Source organism: Poromitra crassiceps (assembly GCF_964638095.1).
Source record: "Poromitra crassiceps genome assembly, chromosome: 21".
Classification (NCBI taxonomy): domain Eukaryota; kingdom Metazoa; phylum Chordata; class Actinopteri; order Beryciformes; family Melamphaidae; genus Poromitra; species Poromitra crassiceps.
Window position 1 is genome coordinate 25,133,352 of NC_139638.1, and position 21,211 is coordinate 25,154,562.

Here is a 21,211-nt window from a genome sequence, read left to right on the forward strand (position 1 = left end):
CGCGCCTGGGTGTCGTGGATAGTTATGTTAATGTTGTATTAAAAATGTTTAATAAGTACAGTGTAATTGCTTGTGGTTATTGTTGTGGAATAGCCTGACATCAAACACGCGTTTCAAGTAAAATTTATAATTTATAGTAAAATTACCAGTAGATTTCTTTTGTGTACAGTAAATACAACAGTGACAGACATTTTACTTGCAAGTGCTGACTTGTTTTCTGAAGCTTTTCAAGAGGCTGCCTATCAACTGTGGAGAATAAAACATTGCATTATTAGTATTTTTACAGATGAGGTCAGAAAAATATGATCTTGCTCTCTTCACTTCCAAACTGTAGATGTGTAATTTCTCTATTTGTATCATGATATATATGATTATCTCAGCATTGTGGTTCATGTGTTACATGGCTCTCGAGAAGCGAAGCAGGTCTGGCTGTGGCAGTCCTTGGATGGGGGACCATCTGCTGCTGGAAGTGGTGCTGGATGACCAGTAGGAGGTGCTCTTCCCTCTGGTCTCAATAATATCCCCAATGCCCCAGGGCACAGACAGGGACCCTGTCTTGCGAGCTAGCACCGTCTTTCGGATGAAACGTTGAACCGAGGTCCTGACTCTGTGGTCAATAAAGATCTCATCGGCTTCCATCATGGCCACCTAATCATCCCTCCTTATCCAATTGGCACGTTCAGTCCTCAACTCTCCACCGTGATAGGCTGATGTGTGCTGAGCCTTCTGGTGCAAACTGGCTGCCGTGCAGCACCTAGGCGGGTGCTACACATCAGTGCCTTCAAAAGCACTATAAAAATGCAATCAATTATTATTATTATTATTATTATTATGAACCCTGAGTTTTGTTTGAGTGAGTGGCAGTGAACTCTTGCCTTTGTCGCCGTTCCATTTCCCTTAGGTCCATTATGTAGCTACATCTACAGTAGGTGCCACTACTACCAGAGAGGCAAGGGGTGATGGAGAGAACTTGAGTTAACTTCTACCTGCCTACAACTCATCCTTCTCATTTTCTCCACCCTCGGGCGGGGGTCCACTGGCACTACCGTAAAACTTGCTGACGATGAGCTGCACCACCTCCTCCAAATCCTTCTTCTTGGCTTGGAAGTCTTCCAGATCGGCATCCTGGTGGGACTCCATCCACTCAATCATCTCCTCCACCTGGTTCTTCAGAGAGTAGGCGTAGCTCTCCAGCTCGTTGCGGGCATCGACCCATTCCTTCAGCTTCTTGTCCTCATCGGCAAAGTGCTCGGCATCGTTCACCATGGATTCAATGTCCTCAGGTGTCAGTCGGTTCAGGTCATTCGTGATTGTGATCTTGTTCTTGTTGCCTGTGCCCTTGTCCTCAGCGGTGACATGCAGGATACCATTGACGTCAATCTCGAAGGTGACCACAATGTCCCGCCTCTCCACCCCCCCGAGAGGGGACCACATACCACCAGAACGTGCCAGGGCAAACGTGCCCAGCAGTTCGTTGTCTTTTGTCTGGGGATGCTCACCTGAAGAGAAAGTTGAAAATGATAACCATATTCAGAGTTATGCACATTTCTTATAATCTTATCAGCCTATAGATGCTTTTAATTTGACAACATAAACATTCTAAATTGCCCCTAGCTTACTTCCTGTTGCAGTGTTTGCTAATACAATAGCTGACAGGAAATAAGCTAGGGTTCAAACTGTTCCCATAGCAACCCAATTCTGTGAAAACCATCTATACACAAGAATGAAGCAACCTAATCACACATGGAATATTTTGTGAAAATTCTTTCCATCATGTTTGGCTAGATGACAGGAAGAGGCCCAAGTCTTACCTTCATAGACGTGGATGGCGACAGTGGGCTGGTTCTCAGAGGCGGTAAAATAGGTGCGGGAGATGCTGGTGGGCACCAGAGTGTTTCTGTGTATCAGATTGGTCATTACTCCTCCCTCGATCTCAATACCCAGGGTCCACGGGCACAAGTCGAAAACAATCATTACTATATCTGCGGGTACAGTATGAGCAAATTCAATTATGGTTTTTTTTTAAATACCTTTTTAAAGCCACTTTGAAGACATTTGAATGAATGCCAATCTGAGCCGTAACTGGTTACACAGTTATGGCTGCACAGTATGGCTCCTCCTCGGGCGTTCCTGAAAATCTTTCTCTCCTAGCTATTTTTGTGAAAATTTGTATTTTTTTTTAAAATCTCGGATTAGCTAGCCTCCTGTACATCTGTATGTCTGCATTGAATTACCCACTTGTTTCTCACACTTATTTCACTCAGAAGTTTCAAAACAGCCATGTTGCATCAGAATTTTCACATAGCGTACAGTTACAGTATGCCAACATGACCAACACAGACACGCAAATGATTATTTTTTACAACGCAAATCACCTAGCCACGTAGTGGTACACACCCGGGGATACTCTGAGATCACCTGTATTGAGAAGTTCAAAAAACTTTGAAGCAAACAGGCCCAAGGCTTGTATTCTGTAAGCGTGATGCAGTGGCACAGATATACAATCTCAGGAAGATGACCTACCAGTGTCCACTTCTCCAGACAGAACTCCAGCCTGTACGGCAGCTCCATAGGCCACAGCCTCATCAGGGTTGATGCCCCTGGAGGGCTCTTTGCCATTGAAGAACTTCTTCACCAGCTGCTGGATTTTGGGGATACGGGTGGAGCCTCCAACCAGGACAATCTCATCAATGTCAGACTTCTTCAGGTATGCATCTTCTAACACCTTCTGTACATGCTCCATGGTGGAACGGAACAGGTCCTAGACAAAACGAAAGACAGGGTAAAAAGGCTCGCCTAATGCAATGTTCCAAGTCTCATCTGATGAGGTGGCCAACTTACCATGTTGAGCTCCTCAAACTTGGCACGGGTCAGGGTCTCAGAGAAGTCTTCTCCCTCAAAGAAGGACTGAATCTCCATGTGGACCTGGTACTGGGTAGAGAGGGCCCTCTTCGCCTTCTCAACCTCACGACGCAGCTTCTGCACCGCACGGTTGTCCTTGCGCACGTCTTTACCAGTCCTCCTCTTGTACAGTTTGATGAAGTGCTCCATGACGCGCTGGTCAAAGTCTTCACCTCCCAGGTGAGTGTCACCGTTGGTGGCCACCACCTCAAGCACATCGTTGTCAATGGAGATGATGGAGACATCAAAAGTGCCACCACCCAGATCAAACACAAGGATCTTCTCACGCCCTCCCTTGTTCAAGCCGTAGGCAATTGCAGCAGCACTCCTGGAGAAGGCAAGTACAGGTAAGAAAGTGCTACATTCAAATGACAGCAGATGATAAAGGTCGTAATAAGACACTTACGGCTCATTTATGATTCTCATAACATTCAGACCAGCAATGACTCCAGCATCCTTGGTGGCCTGACGCTGGGCATCATTGAAGTAGGCGGGGACAGTGACCACAGCATGTGTGACCTGAGGAAACACAAGGGGAAATTAAATCAACGCATCAAACACTTGTTCAGGACCAGTGTATGATCAGGCCTTCCTCGTGGAAGGACCCCGAAAACCACCGTGCACAAAAGAGGAGAGTGCTTCAGTGCTCTTTAGAAAGTGCCCTGTATCATAACTTGATGTTGAATTTCAAGCTAGGCAGTATTTTGTTTCTGCCAAATGTTTAAGCTTAGCTGTCTCGCTTTGCTCTCGATCAACGTTATCAGCGGCCGCCTCCTTTTCGTCTGTGATGTTACTTGTCTCAATGTAATCTTCTCGATCTTCCTCTTGACCTCTTGTTAAATATCTGGTCATAACCTCCGTTATCCTCTCCTCGTTTACTTTTCGTTTTACTTTTTCTGTGCACCTGATTTTTGCCGACTAGGCGACATTTTGAAATTGTAGGTAGATTGAGGCGGGGGGAGGGGCCGGCTAGATTGAACTCTTGACCTTTAGTGTGACAGACCAAATCTTTTTTTTTTACAGAAAGTATAGTATAAGTAAATGTATTACGAGAAAAATATCAGCTAAGACCACAAAAGCTTTTTTTTTTTTTTTTGAGGGCCCTTTCGGCCCCCCTGAACCAGGGTTCGGGACAACTGTCCCCCATGTATGATTAGGTATTAAAACACATTTTTGTACCTTCTTGCCCAGGTAAGCCTCAGCAGTCTCCTTCATCTTAGTCAGCACCATGGCAGAGATCTCCTCAGGGGCAAATCTCTTCGTCTGGCGTGCAGAAGTTTCGACCTGGATATGGGGTTTGCTCTTCTTCTCAATAACCTAGAGAGCAATCAGAAGAAACACCAATTTAGAAAGTTTGCCACCAAAACCGCAGTTTAAATCACTTCAGACGCCTACAACCACACACTTAAGATCATACTATCAGAATAAGAAACTTACCTTGAAGGGCAGGAACTTGATGTCCTGTTGCACAGTGGGGTCACCCCAAGTGCGACCAATCAACCTCTTGACATCAAAGACTGTGTTCTCAGGGTTGGAGGTCAGCTGGTTCTTGGCAGCATCACCAATCAGACGCTCACCTTCACTGGTGAAGGCCACACATGATGGGGTGATGCGGTTTCCCTGGTCGTTGGGAATGATCTCCACACGGCCGTTCTTGAACACTCCAACACTGCAGCAAAGATTATTGGGTAATTAACTGTCATTGAAAAGCATGACTTGTGACACTTTTTGTTACAGCTACACTCTAACCTCTTACCATGAGTAGGTGGTCCCCAGGTCGATTCCTATCACAGTTCCCACGTCTACCTTCTTGTCGGCATCGGCAAACATGGTGCGCGTGACCAGTAACAGCAAGCACACCAGTCTCATCTTTACTTGTATTTTGCTCAAATCCTATGAAGAAATTTGCAGAACAGAAAACATCATGATGTGCGCTCTCTTATACACTAAATGGAAATTATTGACCGTTGATAACGAAGGTTTGTTTCTTGTGAACCATTGACCTTTTTGACCTTTGAGATGACCTCTATGTACTGACAGGTTGTCCTGTTTATAACTCAACTCAGCATGAGCAGAGCTTTTATTCGAGCGTAATATGTCATCTAGGGTGACTTGAAAAATGGACCTTTCAGAGCTGAAAATGGGTGGCCATCTTGGATTTGAAGGTTACAAATAGGTCAAATCATCAAACAACATTACGGTAATTCTGAATTCCTCAACCCCAAAAAGTCCTAGAAACCACTATGCAGCATTGTAGGCCAAACCATTGAAAAGATATTTTCCATGGCCCATGGTAGCCATTTTGGATTTGGGGCTCTCAGCCTGAATTTTCGCATGGGGGCATGGGGACTAAATCAGTTTTTATAAAGAAGAGGAATGTACATCTACTACAAAAGGCAGGTGCCGGACAAATGGATAAACAAAATAGTAAAAAGAAAATAAAGTCCACACACTGAAGTTTCTGGCTCCCGCTCACAGGTGAAACCAGACAGAGGGCCACAATCCTTATCTCTGTTCTGAGAAAGCCATGGTGGTTTTTCTTCACAATCTCATTGATGCAGGCAGATCCTTTCCTACATTAAAGGTCTACCTGGCAGCCCTATTGGCCGGTGGAGTGGAACCGGGCCGCCTTATAAGATCTTTCAGTCGTTTCATTCCCATATGGACATGATTTTATTTCATATACTGTCTTCCGTCACTTTGTTTCCAATTGCCGTTGAGCATCACCTTTAAGTCTTCAGCTTTCCCACAACAATAATAATGATCAGCTGGTTTCAGCAGCCCATAGCCTAGTTTCAGTAATTGTATTGATCACGCAGTTGTATGGATTTCTCTCTGTTCATCAAAACATTTCAAATCATTTATTGAATGCAGTCTCTCTCCTCTATCTCCCTCTCCCTCTCTCTCTCTGAGAGATAGTGTTTTCTCCCGGAAGTGCCGCCACTGTAAAATCAAATCAATAAAATTCCTATGCACACTAAACACCCAGCTTGCTGTGTCGCACGGCATGCCCAGTGTGCATGAATGGTCTGATACTGTATGCCTTTTCAGGTGTGTAGGACAGAGATGTGAGACACAGCTGAAATGCATGAAGAGTGTAACTTTCATTTTCAACACGCCGACTACAGGGGCTTAATGTGGGGTTAATGTGGATGTAACCTCAGAGAGTGAAACCAAGTGCTCAGCCACAGCAAAGCCTGACAACAGTCCAGATCTAAGTCCATATCTAACCCAGAAACAAAGATTCAAAGTGCCTACTGAGCGACTGCTGTCCCAAATGTCCCAGATCAGAGCTCAGTTCAACAAAGCAACAGGTAGAGGGCACAACCTGCGTCAGTTGACCCACCTATCGAAACTCAAAGTGAAACATTCTACATTGCAATATGTGTAATATTGTTCAGATTCTATTCTCAAATATTTTTGCACATACCTTAATGAATCAAGGCGCTATATCTCAATTAAAGTGAGTCGCGAGTGGTGTGGTCATTTCTCTGGTCTAACAGGACAGACAAGTCTTTATGATGATGACGTAACCATCAACACATGATGCACTCTTTGCTCCTCCACTGCGGCACGCCCCTAACCTCCTGCACCCTGACTACCAGGAAAGAAAGAGAAGTCGAGCTGCAATAACAGGGCCTCAAACAGCAATCAGACCCCGACAGAGACAGACCGTTCACTGGCAGTCTTTTCAGAGAGGCAAGGAATATCCATGTAGGCCTACGGTGATCAGTGTTGGGAGTAACTCATTACAAAAGTAACAAAGTACATGTAATATATTACTTTTAGCAGTAACTCAGTAATATAACTTATTACTTATAGGATTTCAGTAATATTATACCAGTTACTTTATCAAGTAACTCAAGTTACAAATGTAGTTGCATTTTATTAAATCAAAGCACATATTAGATATAATAATAGAACATTGGATTGTTTACACTGACTTCAAGGTGGTTGAAATAATTTTTCGGGATGGTTCCGGCCGGGGCAGCGATGTCATTCTGCTGCTGCTGTTGTTTTGGTAAATGTAATGCAAAAGTAGTGTAATAAGTAACGAGTTACTCTACACAGAAAGTAATATTGTAAAGTAACTCATTACTTTCAAATGAAAGTAACTAGTAATATGTAGTATATTACATTTTGAAAGTAACTTGCCCAACACTGACGGTGATGCAGTGTATACTAGTAGTGAAATTAATATTTTAGTCAAATCGGATCTTCAGCATATTGCGTGATATTACATTCAACTGTAATTTGCCATCATTGGCTATTACTTTAGCAGACTGATATATAGACTCCATTACATTACATCATGTCCTTTAGCAGACGCTTTTATCCAAAGCGACTTACAATATTACATTTTGTCAACAGTAGAGAAATCAACTATGCAGCACAATCTATTACAGCATTTTTTTGAAGGAGTAGAGTAGCACTTGTAAAGTAGTTTGAGAAGGAATACGTAACATTAGTAAGTAATAACATGAGTTGAATTCTTTTTTATCATTATTTATTTATTTTTAGAAGAGGGAGAAAGATGTTACTTCAAGACGGGCCCAGGTGGAGCCTGGTTTTCTATGCATGTACTAAATTGGTCACTAGGTGGCATCCTTGTGTCAATGATTAGCTTAGTTTGACTCACAGGTTATTTAGGAAAGTTGGTTGCAATCATTCAGCAGGTTTTTTTTGACTGCCGCCGTTTGTCACAGTTTGGTGTTTTGTGGAATAATTGTCTGAAGATTTGCACTGCATCGGTATGGATTCTTGCCAATTATATTGTTGAAGAGACCATTAAACGGTGGGTATATTCGTCAAAATGAGAAACTGGAGTTGGAATCGTATTTATTATTTCACAGATACACTGCTCTTGGCCATATCCAAAAAAATCACACCCAGGTGCTGAAATAAGCGATGCACACAGACACCACTTAACCAATTTTAACTAAAAAAGAAGAAGACAACTGCTTGAGTGACATCACTGATGACATCACAACTGCCTGATAACTGCGTGACAATATAATTTCCAGTTGAGTGACATCACTTCACACACACAAACACACACCCTCTTCCTTGTTGCCTTGATCCAGACCCAAAGAAGGGTGACCGACTGACAATTCCGTCACAAATTGTGACTAAATGAGAGTTGTTGGCGGGTTCAAGGTGCGCCAAGGAGGCGCTGAGAGGAAAAGAGAAGGCTTCTTGTGTGAACGGTTAGGCGTCAGTTCAGCTTGTGCCTGCTTCAAGCTTCACTTCTACTTACGTTCGGCGTCCTGTGCTAACATGAGCACGTGTGTACATGAGACAGTGAACTGGTTTTGATTCCCCCAATATATCTATATGTACTGTATATATATATATATATATATATATATATATATATGTAGGTAGGTAAAATAGGTAGGTAAAATTAAAATACTGTTTTACTGTCCAGTCATTCCAACTGGGGTACCCCTAGGGGTACATGGTGGTACTACAGTGGAGAAAGAGGCAAATGGAAAAATGTAGGTATCTGCACTAATTGCAACTCTTTCACTCCATTTCTTATTTTATAATGTTATATTCTTCAAAAAGTGGGTTAACTAATCATCCATTCTCTGCATCATATTCTATAGTTTCTCTTGCAGTTTTGTAGAAGCAGAATGTAATCAGGTAAAGGGGGTACTTGGATTCTGAAATCAGGGAAAGGGGGTACTGAAGCCAAAACAGTTTGAGGACCACTGCGTTTAAATGCCACGTCCCTCTCCAGTTCAGCCCCACATACTTGGGCGTCCCAAATGTAGCTATTCAAACCATGATGCCCCTGATTCCATTATGAAACCAAATGATTAAGCATTCTTCTGATACGGTGGCCTATCTCAAATGTCTATACAGGTCAAGGTGAGGTATTTTACATTTCATTGTTCTGATTGCACATTAACGCAAGCCAGAGTGACCATAATTGTCACATTTGCAGCTAATGTAATTACAATACCAGATTTAGTTGGAGTAACATTGTGTGTGTGTGTGTGTTTACAAAACATGTTCATTTTCAGATGTGGGTATATGCATCAAATACATAGATTGTTTGGGATGATGAGGCATACCATGCTTGCCTTGCAGTGTTACTTGAAAATCATATGCTATACCAGTCCAGGGAATAAATATATATATCTATACATCTATATACACACAATTATAATTAAGCCCTTAAAATGTTATCCCTTCGCTTGCAGAATGCAGACAAAAGCTGATGAATCCTGGTGACATTTTAAGGGGATTTAACTGCCCAACCGTTAGAGTGGAGAAGGGGACCAAGCCCAGGGCCCAGTTTACTTTGTCTTCATAGAGATGGACAGTGGACACACACGTACCTACAGCGAGTGTATTGTGACTGGATGTTGCAGAGTTGTCCATGTTGTATTAAATGGTTTAATAAGTACTAGCGTGTAATTGCTTGTTTGTTTCTTAATTTTAGCTTTAGATTTAGTACAACATGAACAGTGAAAACAAACCCAGACCATTGTATCAAACACGGGAGCACTTGATTTAACTTGAACTAACCTAGATTGGTCTGCCAAAAGTCATACCCTGTAGATATAAACTCATGTAATAAGAGAAACAAAATCAGTTTTGTATCAAACATTTATTTATCTTTCCAGTAGAAAGGCTTTTCTACAATGACCAGATTTCAGGCAATGTTTACACATTGCCTGTGTAAACATCAAGCCCTTGAACCAATCAAGATACATGATAAAAAAAAATGAAACTTACAAGGTAATACATATACAATGTGCACAACAGTGAAATAGAACACATAGAGGTAGATAGCAATCCACTAAGATCACACAGTAGCAAATGAGGTGATGGTGAAAAATAAATACTGTCAGGACACAAAAGAAATAGGATATGAGACCACACCAATGTCTATAGGTGGCCACAAGACTGACCCTCTCTCAGCCACTTCTTAACAGAGGATTTAAAACCTTTGAAAGTACTGCAGCCTTTAATGACTGCTGGCAGGGTGTTCCACAGCCCGCCCGCTTTGACTGTGAATGCAGATTGACTGAATTTAGTGGATCTAACAGTCCCCTCTAGTGGAGGCTCTTGTAGTTCTCACACTGTTGTTGCGGTTTGTCACAAATTTGTTGAATTCCTCTCACCATTTGAGTCCAATCTGTCCATTATGTACATCCAAGTGCCGCTACCAGAGAGGCAGGGTGCGACAGAGAACTTGAGTTGACCTCTACCTCCCTACAACTCATCCTTCTCCTCCTGCTCACCTTCCCCACCCTCGGGCGGGGGTCCACCTGCACTGCCGTAAAGCTTGCTGACAATGGGCTGCACCACCTCCTCCAGCTCCTTCTTCTTGGCTTGGAAGTCTTCCAGTTCGGCGTCCTGGTGGGACTCCATCCACTCGATCTTCTCCTCCACCGCCTTCTCGATGGCTTCCTTGTCCTCGTCGGACAGCTTGCCGCCAAGCTTCTCCTTGTCGCCCACCTGGTTCTTCAGAGAGTAGGCGTAGCTCTCCAGCTGGTTGCGGGCATCGATACGTTCCTTCAGCTTCTTGTCCTCGTCGGCGAAGCGCTCAGCATCGTTCACCATGCGCTCGATATCCTCATCAGTCAGTCGATTCTGGTCGTTGGTGATTGTGATCTTGTTCTTGTTGCCCGTTCCCTTGTCCTCAGCGGTGACGCGCAGGATACCGTTGACGTCAATCTCGAAGGTGACCTCAATTTGGGGTACACCACGCGGGGTGGGAGGGATACCAGTCAGGTCAAAGGTGCCCAGCAGATGGTTGTCTTTTGTCAGGGGACGTTCACCTGAAGAGAGAGTTGAAAATTATAACCATATCCAGAGTTATGCAACATTTCTCATATCAAGAATGAAGCAATCTATTTTTCACACATTAAATATTTTGTGAAAATGATGTCCATTGTGTTTGGCTAGTTTACAGGAAGTGGTCCACGTTTTACCTTCATAGACCTTGATGGTGACAGTGGGCTGGTTGTCAGAGGCGGTAGAGAAGATCTGGGATTTTTTGGTGGGCACCACAGTGTTCCTGGGGATCAGTTTGGTCATTACTCCTCCAACGGTCTCAATACCAAGGGTCAGGGGGCACACATCGAGAAGAAGAACTGTAGCAGAAGAACAAGAAACATTTAAGTAAAATGGCCCAAGTCTTATATTCTGCAAGCTTGATGCAGTGGCACAGATATACAATCTCAGGAAGAAGACCTACCTTTGTCCTCTTCTCCAGACAGAACTCCAGCCTGCACAGCAGCTCCATAGGCCACAGCCTCATCAGGGTTGATGCCCCTGGAGGGCTCTTTGCCATTGAAGAACTCCTTCACCAGCTGCTGGATTTTGGGGATACGGGTGGAGCCTCCAACCAGGACAATCTCATCAATGTCGGTCTTTTTCAAGTCAGAATCGTCTATTACCTTCTGTACAGGCTTCATGGTGGAACGGAACAGGTCCTGGACAAAATAAAGGACAAGATAAAAAGGCTTGCTTAATGCAATGTTCTATACACCAAGAATATTTTTGTGGTGCAATAATTCTCCAAGTCTCAACTGATGAGGTGGCCAACTTACCATGTTGAGCTCCTCAAACTTGGCACGGGTCAGGGTCTCAGAGAAGTCTTCTCCCTCAAAGAAGGATTCAATCTCGATGCGGGCCTGGTGCTGGGCAGACAGGCCCCTCTTCGCCTTCTCAACCTCACGACGCAGCTTCTGCACCGCACGGTTGTCCTTGCGCACGTCTTTACCAGTCTTCTTCTTGTACAGCTTGATGAAGTGCTCCATGACGCGCTGGTCAAAGTCTTCACCTCCCAGGTGAGTGTCGCCGTTGGTGGCCACCACCTCAAACACACCATTGTCAATGGTGAGGAGGGAGACGTCAAAAGTGCCACCACCCAGATCGAACACAAGGATGTTCTTCTCACCGCCCTTCTTGTTCAGGCCGTAAGCAATAGCTGCAGCAGTCCTGGAGAAGCCAAGCAAAAAGAACATAAGAAAATAGTCGAATTATCATGAAGAAAAAGTTTCCAGAGTCCCTTCAAATGACAGCAGATGATAAAGGTTGTAATAAGACACTTACGGCTCATTTATGATTCTCATAACATTCAGACCAGCAATGACTCCAGCATCCTTGGTGGCCTGACGCTGGGCATCATTGAAGTAGGCGGGGACAGTGACCACAGCATGTGTGACCTGAGGAAACACAAGGGGAAATTAAATCAACACATCAAACACTTGTTCAGGACCAGTGTATGATTTAGCGTAGCCTGGTTAAACCCAGCCGCCACGTGACCTGCTCTCAGACCTGCTCCCAGTCACTACCAGACCCTTGTGACTCGTAAGCAGGGTAAGCCTGAGAGCAGGTCACTGGGGGCTGGGTTTACCCAGGCTAGATTTAGCGATGCACAATATATATCGGGTTAAATTATTGGCCAATAATGGGAAGTTTATATTGATCGGCTATTATCAGTATCTGCATTTTTATAGCTGATAAATAATGGCTATAAAGAATATCTATACGAATGAGTTATTTACAAGGAAAACGTTGTATACCTTTAAGCATAAAATGACATAGCGGTCAGATATATCTATTGTATTTTTTTTTTCTTTTCTTTTTTCTGCAGACTAAGCATTTCGGTTCTATAACAGCTAGTTTATTTTTATATTGAGTGATGCACTTTACTTCTAGTAACCTGTATTTAACACGTTCACTGCCAATGACGTATTACTCCGTCAAAAAAAATCCAATGGTTCACTGCCAATGACGTATTAATACGATTTTTTTTTTGACGGTGGGACGTGGATCAACGCTCCCCACGTCTCCTATAAAAATATTGGAGTCAGCGAACGTGTACAACCCATTCCACGGACCCACTAAGTGGCGACAGTGCTCTCCACACTAGGAAAAGCAGAGCCAAAACTGTAGGGTAACGCGCGAGGAAACCATTCTCTACTGTAAAATGGATTGGCGAAAACGCCAAAAATAGACTGGGAGGAAAACACAGTTTGAAACACGCAGCATAAAGCCTAGAATCGCACAAAGCTTCATCAAAGCTCTCAAACCCAAGAAACAAGTGAGCCCTATCCACACTCGCTGCCAGGGAGGGAGGCTGCTCAAACTCGCAGCAGCAGCAGCAGCAGAACACTCGCTTGTGACAAACGCAGGCTGAAAGCCACCAGACACGCCCACGGAGGGAGGAGTTTGAAGGAGAGGGCGTTCAGAACTATATTGTTTAGATGTCTGATCTCTCACTGATGCCAAAAATAAATGGTTAAAGTGACTGTTCTGCCTGTTTGATTGAATTTCACAAAACTGCGATTATCTCAGCTTTCACTCTCAGACGCTGAAACCATGCTGTACTCAACGGCTAATATCTACATAACTACTAACTCTACAAACTAACTCTTTTAGACAGAGAAAGCACACATTCTATTAGTACTTTTGTGAACTTTGTGTTCACAAACTCCAAGCAGAAAATAATCCTCGGCTCTTGTAAAATGAGCCAGAATCCTCAAAAAAACCCTCTGGCAGAACCTACCTACAGTAAAAAAAAAAAAAAAGGCTGGCAGTGAATGTGTTGAAACATTGACGTCTGATTTGACAGATTATGTCAAAGATTTACTTTGACTTCTTGGGCAAAATGTGAAGAGTCAGAACTGTTTGTTTTTGTTGTGTTCACAATTAGTGATGTTAGTTTTTGTTGTGTTCACAATCGTGATGTCAGTTAAGATTTGGTTAGGACAGAGCCACGGGGAATATATCAAATCATCCCTCTTTGCTCACTACATCTTAGCCTTTATTACCCTCAGGTGTGCATAAACGACAGGTTATGAATGTCTTTTTAAAATAGAAAAATGTGAAATTAATTCTCAGTTCTCTTATCGGTGTCGGCTATGAGGAGCAGGTAATTACTGGTTTGGGGGGGAAGGGATATTGTGCGGTCCTAGTGTGATTAGATATGGAAAGTAATGTTTGTACCTTCTTGCCCAGGTAAGCCTCAGCAGTCTCCTTCATCTTAGTCAGCACCATGGCAGAGATCTCCTCAGGGGCAAATGTCTTCATCTGGCCTGCAATAATTTCGACCTGGATATGGGGTTTGGTCTTCTTCTCAATAACCTAGAGAGCAATCGGAAGAAACATCAATTTAGAAAGTTTTCCGCCAAAAGCACAGTTTAAATAACTTCAGACGCCTACAACCACACACTTAAGACCATACTATCAGAATAAGAAACTTACCTTGAAGGGAAAGAACTTGATGTCCTGTTGCACAGTGTGGTCAGCCCAAGAGCGACCAATCAACCTCTTGGCATCAAAGACTGTGTTCTCAGGGTTGGAGGTCAGCTGGTTCTTGGCAGCATCACCAATCAGACGCTCACCTTCACTGGTGAAGGCCACATATGATGGGGTGATGCGGTTTCCCTGGTCGTTGGGAATAATCTCCACGCGGCCGTTCTTGAACACTCCAACACTGCAGCAAAGAGTTTTAGGAATTACTATCATTGAAAATGCATTTACATTTACTCATTTAAGCCCTATTAGCATGTGCAGCACACAATTGTCCAACTTTGCATCACTGATGACATCACAATGGTCAAGTCCTTGGAAAGCATGCGCTTTCCCGGTGGCTTTCTTAGTGGTGCTAAACCAGCAAATTTCAAAACATAAAAATAATTGCACCTAAGGCACAGGGTAGCACATCACAATGGTGTCACAATGTCTATGACATCATCATTGATGTGTAGTGTAACCAAAAACCAGCTCGAGTGACATAGGTGATGATGTCACAATGCCTCGGACATCAGTGCCAATACTTATTGATCTTCTCAATCAAAGGAGGGAAATTCAAATTCACCCTTTCATCTTGATTTTTACATATTTTAATACCCAAGTATGAAATTACATCTTTTATGGGAATACCACATATTTCAACCAAATCATGCGGCTTATTTTTTAAAGCAAAAAGGTCGCATTTTTTTATATTTAAAAAGCCTTAAAAACTGTGAATATTTGTAAAGATTTAAATATTTTTGTTAATGCCTGAGTTTATTCTAACATGATACCCCTGTTTGTTTGTTTTTTTTTTTATTTTTTTTATTTTGTTTCTATCAAAGTAGCATACTCTGTATTGATGTTTAATGTATGCTTGTTGACTGTATGCTTTGGAATGAATCAATAAAAAAAAAAAAAAAAAAAAAAAAAAAAATGACATCATGATGTCATAAGAGGATTTTGGTCAATAATGACGTCACCGATGACATCACTAATGATGTCATAGACATTGTGACATCATCAGTGGGGCAATTTATTACATCACTTATGACATCACTGATGCACAATACCTACGACATCATCAGTGGGACAAAAATTGAAACAGAGAACAGACAGAACAGTGCCCACTTTCTCCCTTTTATATAATAGAGAGATGTTATAGACCAAACAACTAATCAAGAAAATAATCCACAGATAATCGATAATGAAAATAATCGTTAGTTACAGCCTACATCCAGCCAAGCCAGAAATCACCATTTCCTCTTACCATGAGTAGGTGGTCCCCAGGTCGATTCCTACCACGGTTCCCACGTTCTCCCTCTTGTCGTCGTCATCGGCAAACACGGTGCCGGCGACCAGCAACACCAAGCACATCAGTTTCATCTTTGCTTGTATGTTTGCTCAAATCCTATGAAGAAATCTGCGGAACAGAAAACAATGTCAAGACGTGTTGATGACGTGTGCTCCTATGCTACGTTGAAATACGGGCTAGCAATGTTAAATAGCCTATCACCAACAGGTTTTACTTTTTTGAAAATTATTTTACAATCACAACTTCACTCTTCACAATACTCCACTATGGAACAATCTATATATAGGCTACTTCACAAAAGAAAATCCATGTTCTATAAGAACTGGATGGATAGAAACATTTGGTGTGTAATGGACCTATTAGATGCAAATGGGATGTAGGCAGGGGCGGTTCTAGGCCGTTTTTGGGTGGGCTTTAGCCCACCCAAAAATAGTCTCAGCCCACCCAAAAAAATAGAGGCAAAAAAAAAGTTTTTTTTTTTTTTTTTTTTTTTTTTTTTTCCCCTCTCCAAATCCATGGTGGTCATTAGTAGCAGTTTCTGACTACACTCAATGCGCTGTGTGCGGGTTTCCCCCCCCCCTCTATGTTCTTAGGGTGGGCTGAGACAAACATTTAGGGGGGTTCAGCCCACCCGAAAAGTTTCTAGAACCGCGGCTGCGCAGGCGCTCCCTCCTCCATCTATCTGCCTAATCCCACATCACTTCACACAGGTCACACACAGTACAGCAGCGAAGTGGTCCTCCACAGTCCACACAATCGTTCTCCCCACTCATGATCAATGAAACTGTGAGGTGAGCATTGAGCAGTCAGAGTCGTTAGTAGTTACTTAATTAGCGCATATTGATATGCAAATTAGCGCGTAACGTTGTTTCGTAGGCTAAACAAAAGAACTTGTGGCTGTGCCTGCCAGACAAACAGGTGGACTGGAGGAAGGTAGGTAGGCTACCATGGCACCAGCCAGCCATGTCATGCTAGCTCGCAGTAAAGTGGGTGTAAATGGATGCAATGTTTTTTGAGAAACATATGGGCATAAGTGACAAACATATTTTCAAACGGGTCCCTTGTTATCTGAATGAAATTAAGCCCTTCAGAATCGCAAGTGGCTGCTTTACACAGCCTGTCTGATGTGATGATGATGATAGCTTAACATGCGTGCATGGCATGCTATTCCCTTTTCTTTCCTTCTTTCCCTATTTTTGCACGCTGTGGTGGTGGTAGCCTACCAACTTCCAACCAGTCAGATCTTGTTTTTTCCCACAATAATTTCATAATACCATTTGTAATGCCACCATTGTAGTGCTGTTGTTCAAAATTAAAGTACATTTTCTCAGATTTATTGGTGTCTTTCTAGTCACACAATTTAATAGTCAGTGTTTCCCATACACTGATCTATTTGTGGTGGTACACCCTACATAGATTTCGACCCCCACAAATACTGCCACAAACTCCTGCTTTAGTGCTTACAGTATATTATTATCTTGTCGGAATATTATTCCAGCCAATAAGTTAGGAAGTTCCCTTTTGATATAATTTTACTTTTGTTTTGCCTACAAAGCAAAATGTTACTTTACTTGAAACTCCCCTGAAGTGATTTTGGTATTATTTATGCAAGCATAATTCTACCATATAGAACCTGTATGCAGAATATATATAGTATATATAGGGAAACAATTATTTTTTCATCGCTGTAAAACCACAGAACGGTAAAGAAGATATTGATGTGTGTAGTTCTTCATAGATCTAGTCTCTTCATTTTGATCTCAAAGTGTGCCAGTTTGATTTTTACTTGAAACTGTACAAAATTTTCTTCCGGGGGGGCATGCCCCCGGACCCCCCTAGGGGTTCAGCGGTCCATGACCTTTGGGTGGGCTGAGCCCACCCAAAGCTCTGATGCTAAAACCGCCCCTGGATGTAGGCTACTACCTCATAACGAATTTTGCTTTAAATATGATTTTGATTGTAACCTCAAAGAATTTAAATCTCTTATCAATGCCATTCCCAAAGCATTCCTTAACCTAGCGAAAAATATAGCATTGCACTCTCAGTCCTCATCTAATCTCTGCACTCTTTTTATCAATGGAATACATTTTCTTGATAAAAGGTGCTCAAACCAATTCACAAGGTCCATTCTAACAAATGATTTATACACTGCCCATTCTTGTAGAAATAATATTTTGAATATTTTTGGCAAACCAGCAGTATGTAAATTGAGAACAAAATTTACGATTTTTTACAACGAGCAAGTTTTTTCTTTTTTTTTCAAGAATAAAGTTGAAATGTTGAGATTAAAGTCGAAATTTCGTGAATAAAGTCGAAATTTCGTGAATAAAGTCGAAATTTAAGCACCAGACCGAAGAGGGGAAAAAAAATCAGAGGAGCTATATATATATATATATATATATATATATATATATATATATATATATATATTTTTTTTATATAAAGATATCCACAATCTATCATATTGGCTGCCCTGGCCTTTGCGAATTAAAGCCACAATAGTATGCAATACTCAATGTTAGCTTGATGTATGCCTGTATGTAGCCTACTGCCTGATGGCTTCCACCACTTTTGACTTTTTTTTGCCACAAAAACATACGTTCGCATTGACTATTCATTCTTTCGCACGTACCTTAACAGCAAACAATCAATGAATCCGCCTTGTGTCTCTGGTATCTTGTACACGTCTCAGCTGTTTTCTCAAGTTGTGGATGTGAAGTGTGATGTTGAATGAATGGTGCTCTCCATATATAAGCGTGGAGGCCTGCCCTGTTGATTAACCGCGCAGCAGCTCGTTGGAGCACTCTCATTGGTTCCACCCGGCATGCTGATTGGCCGCAGCAGCTCGTTGGAGAGCTCTCATTGGTTCTACCCGGCATGCTGACAAGTTGCAGCAAAATAGACAGTTTATGTTGTAGGCCTACTCTGAAAGGGGTTTTCATGCCTTGAATCAAATTGTACATTATCAGCTTTATTTTAGCATGCAAAAGTAGCGCGAGACCCATTCCTGGCTGTTCATTGGCTAATGAGTCTCGCATTTTGGTCCTCCGCTGACGCCACTCTCACTAGTTGGAGCGCTCTCATTGGTTCCATCCGGCATGCTGATTGGCCGCGCAGCAGCTCGTTGGAGCGCTCTCATTGGTTCCACCCGGCATGCTGGCCGCCGCAGATTGGTATGCGTTTTGTCAAGTCAACGTCATGACCGAAGAGTTTTGAAAGCAAGAGTAAAGGTTAATAGCTGATGAAACTTGGATCCATCTTTTTTTCCAATGTAATATAACAATGCGATTCTGGTCTGATTTAAATTCTCATGTTTTGAATCTCACTAATGTTACCCACTGTTTTACTCTTGGATGTTATTTGTTATTATGACAATACAAGTAACAAATCTCTAAGCTATGTTGTAATTTTTTTATTTTATTTGGAAAATTCTTTATTCATAAACAGAAGTTTTTAGGTACTCGGCCGGCTTTCCCCATCTTTTTGATTGAGTTCAACTCATTGCTTAATTCGCTTGCTCTTGTAAACAATAAAAAAGCAACAGGTTCTTAGAATATTACCGAAACATATTTGATGTAACCCCTGTAAATTGATTTTTGCTAATGTCATTTTGTCTGTCCTTATTATTATTTTATTCTAACATGTCAAGTTGTCGTTGTAAACATTAATTAGGCTATTGTATTGTATTGTTCTATGTCTTATTCATTTCTGTTTGTTTATAGCTCTTAAGTATGGTGATGTGTGTGTTATTGTCTGTCTGACATATTTTGTACATCTATATTGTTAATAAAAAAAAGAAAAGAAAAAAGGGTAAAGGTTAATATTTTTGAGATGACCTCTATGTAGGCTACTGACAGGTTGTCCTGTTTATACCTCAACTCAGCATGAGCAGAGCTTTTATTCGAGCCTAATATGTCATCTAGGATGACTTTGAAAAATGGACGTTTAAGAGCTGAAAATGGGTGACCATCTTGGATTTGAAGGTTACAAATAGGTCAAATCATCAAACAACATTATGGTAATTCTGAATTCCTCAACCCGAAAAAGTCCTAGAAACCACTATGCAGCATTGTAGGCCAAACTAGTGTCCTCTAGTAAGAGAGTGGCATCAGCGGAGGACCAAAATGCGAAACTCATTAGCCAATGAACAGCCAGGAATGGGTCTCGCGCTACTTTTGCATGCTAAAATAAAGCTGATAATGTACAATTTGATTCAAGAGATGAAAAACCCTTTCAAAGTACAACACAAACCGTCTATTTTGCTGCAACTCGACAGTGCTGCTTCTTTCACTCAAGAGTTCCACTTTCTACTTCCTGGAAAAAAAACTGGTCCATTGGAGTGAATGGAGATGTCGGAACTCTTCTATTATACGGCTCTGGGCCAAACTATTGAAAAGATATTTTCCATGGCCCATGGTAGCCATTTTGGATTTGGGGCTCTCAGCCCATAGATATATATAAAGGCTAGATGGCTTAAGGCGGAGTCAGCAGCGTCGTTGAACGGCCGCCATCTTGCTACAGTGCCTTTCTGGTACGTTCTATGGTAGCTGGTGACCTGCACAGACAAAAATACTCATAACTCGCTGAAATCTTGACGGATTTACAAACGGTTTGGTTTATTACAAGCATATTCCGTTCCCGAGATAGACCAAAAAAAAACAAAAAAACACTAAAAACACTATTTTTTTGATGGGCTCCAAATTACACCAAAATTAAACCGAAGCATCTATGCCATGAGAGGGATTCAGGCACAAAGTTTCATGCAGTTTCATCCATTTCCCTAGGAGTTATGATCATATGATGTTGCCATACTAACCCAACAACAGATGCTCATAACTCCTAGTAGCTCCCTGTAGCAAGATGGCCGCCATGCGACGACGTCGCTCTCCATTGGCCGGCAGCGCGGGTAAGCTATCTAGCCTTTATATATATATATGTCTCAGCCTGAATTTTCGCATGGGGGCATGGGGACTAAATCAGTTTTTATAAAGAAGAGGAAGGTACATCCACTACGGGGTCATCCCTATGTTCCCCGGGTCCTATGTTCCCCGGGTCCTATGTTCCCCGTTTTTAACACTCTCCGTAACATTTGGGGTGTCTATCCGCAATGCCGACCTTAGGTTTAGGCATGAGGGGTGGGAGAGGTTAGGTTTTGGGTTAGGGTCTGGGGGAGGTTAGGAAGGGTTCTATGTTCCCCGGTCCCACAAAAACGGGGAACATAGGACCCGGGGAATATAGGACCCGGGGAACATAGGTACGCTCCCTCTACTACAAAAGGCAGGTGCCGGACAAATGGATAAACAAAACAGTAAAAAGAAAATAAAGTCCGCACACTGAGGTTTCTGGCTTCCGCTCACAGGTGGAAGCTGTTCCAAAACTGGTGCCAGACAGAGGGCCACAATTGTATGGATTTCTCTCTGTTCATCAAAACATTACGAATTATTTGAATGCAGTCTCTCTCCTCTATCTCCTTCTCCCTCTCTCTCTCTCTGAGAGTATAGTCAGTGTTTTCTCCCGGAAGTGCCACTGTAAAATAAAATCAATACAATTCCTATGCACACTACACACCCAGCTTGCTGTATGCCCAGTGTGCATGAATGGTCATTTGATACTGTCTGCCCTTTCAGGTGTGTAGGAGGGAGATGTGAGACACAGCTGAGAGTGTTTTCATTTTCAACACGCCGGCTATAGGGGTTAATGTGGGGTTAATAGGGGTTAATGTGGATGTAAACT

General features: G+C 42.3%; 2 protein-coding genes across 2 annotated transcripts; both read right to left on the reverse strand.

The window, feature by feature from the left end:
• Positions 1-990: 990 nt before the first annotated feature.
• Positions 991-6,394, reverse strand: LOC310795748 (endoplasmic reticulum chaperone BiP-like; the record flags this gene model as incomplete). Its single annotated transcript, XM_083657820.1, has 9 exons — positions 6,332-6,394; positions 4,658-4,794; positions 4,339-4,570; positions 4,081-4,218; positions 3,308-3,420; positions 2,842-3,229; positions 2,524-2,761; positions 1,812-1,976; positions 991-1,499 (listed from the first exon to the last, which is right to left on the reverse strand). The coding sequence occupies exons 2-9, from the start codon at positions 4,768-4,770 to the stop codon at positions 991-993; spliced, it is 1,896 nt and encodes a 631-aa protein (XP_083513946.1). The 5' UTR covers positions 4,771-4,794; positions 6,332-6,394.
• A 3,217-nt stretch (positions 6,395-9,611) lies between these two features.
• On the reverse strand, positions 9,612-18,142 carry LOC310795754 (endoplasmic reticulum chaperone BiP-like). Its single transcript, XM_083657830.1, has 9 exons — positions 18,111-18,142; positions 15,434-15,586; positions 14,134-14,365; positions 13,876-14,013; positions 11,977-12,089; positions 11,472-11,862; positions 11,117-11,354; positions 10,851-11,012; positions 9,612-10,697 (listed from the first exon to the last, which is right to left on the reverse strand). The coding sequence occupies exons 2-9, from the start codon at positions 15,547-15,549 to the stop codon at positions 10,129-10,131; spliced, it is 1,959 nt and encodes a 652-aa protein (XP_083513956.1). The 5' UTR covers positions 15,550-15,586; positions 18,111-18,142; the 3' UTR covers positions 9,612-10,128.
• Between the last annotated feature and the right edge of the window lie 3,069 nt (positions 18,143-21,211).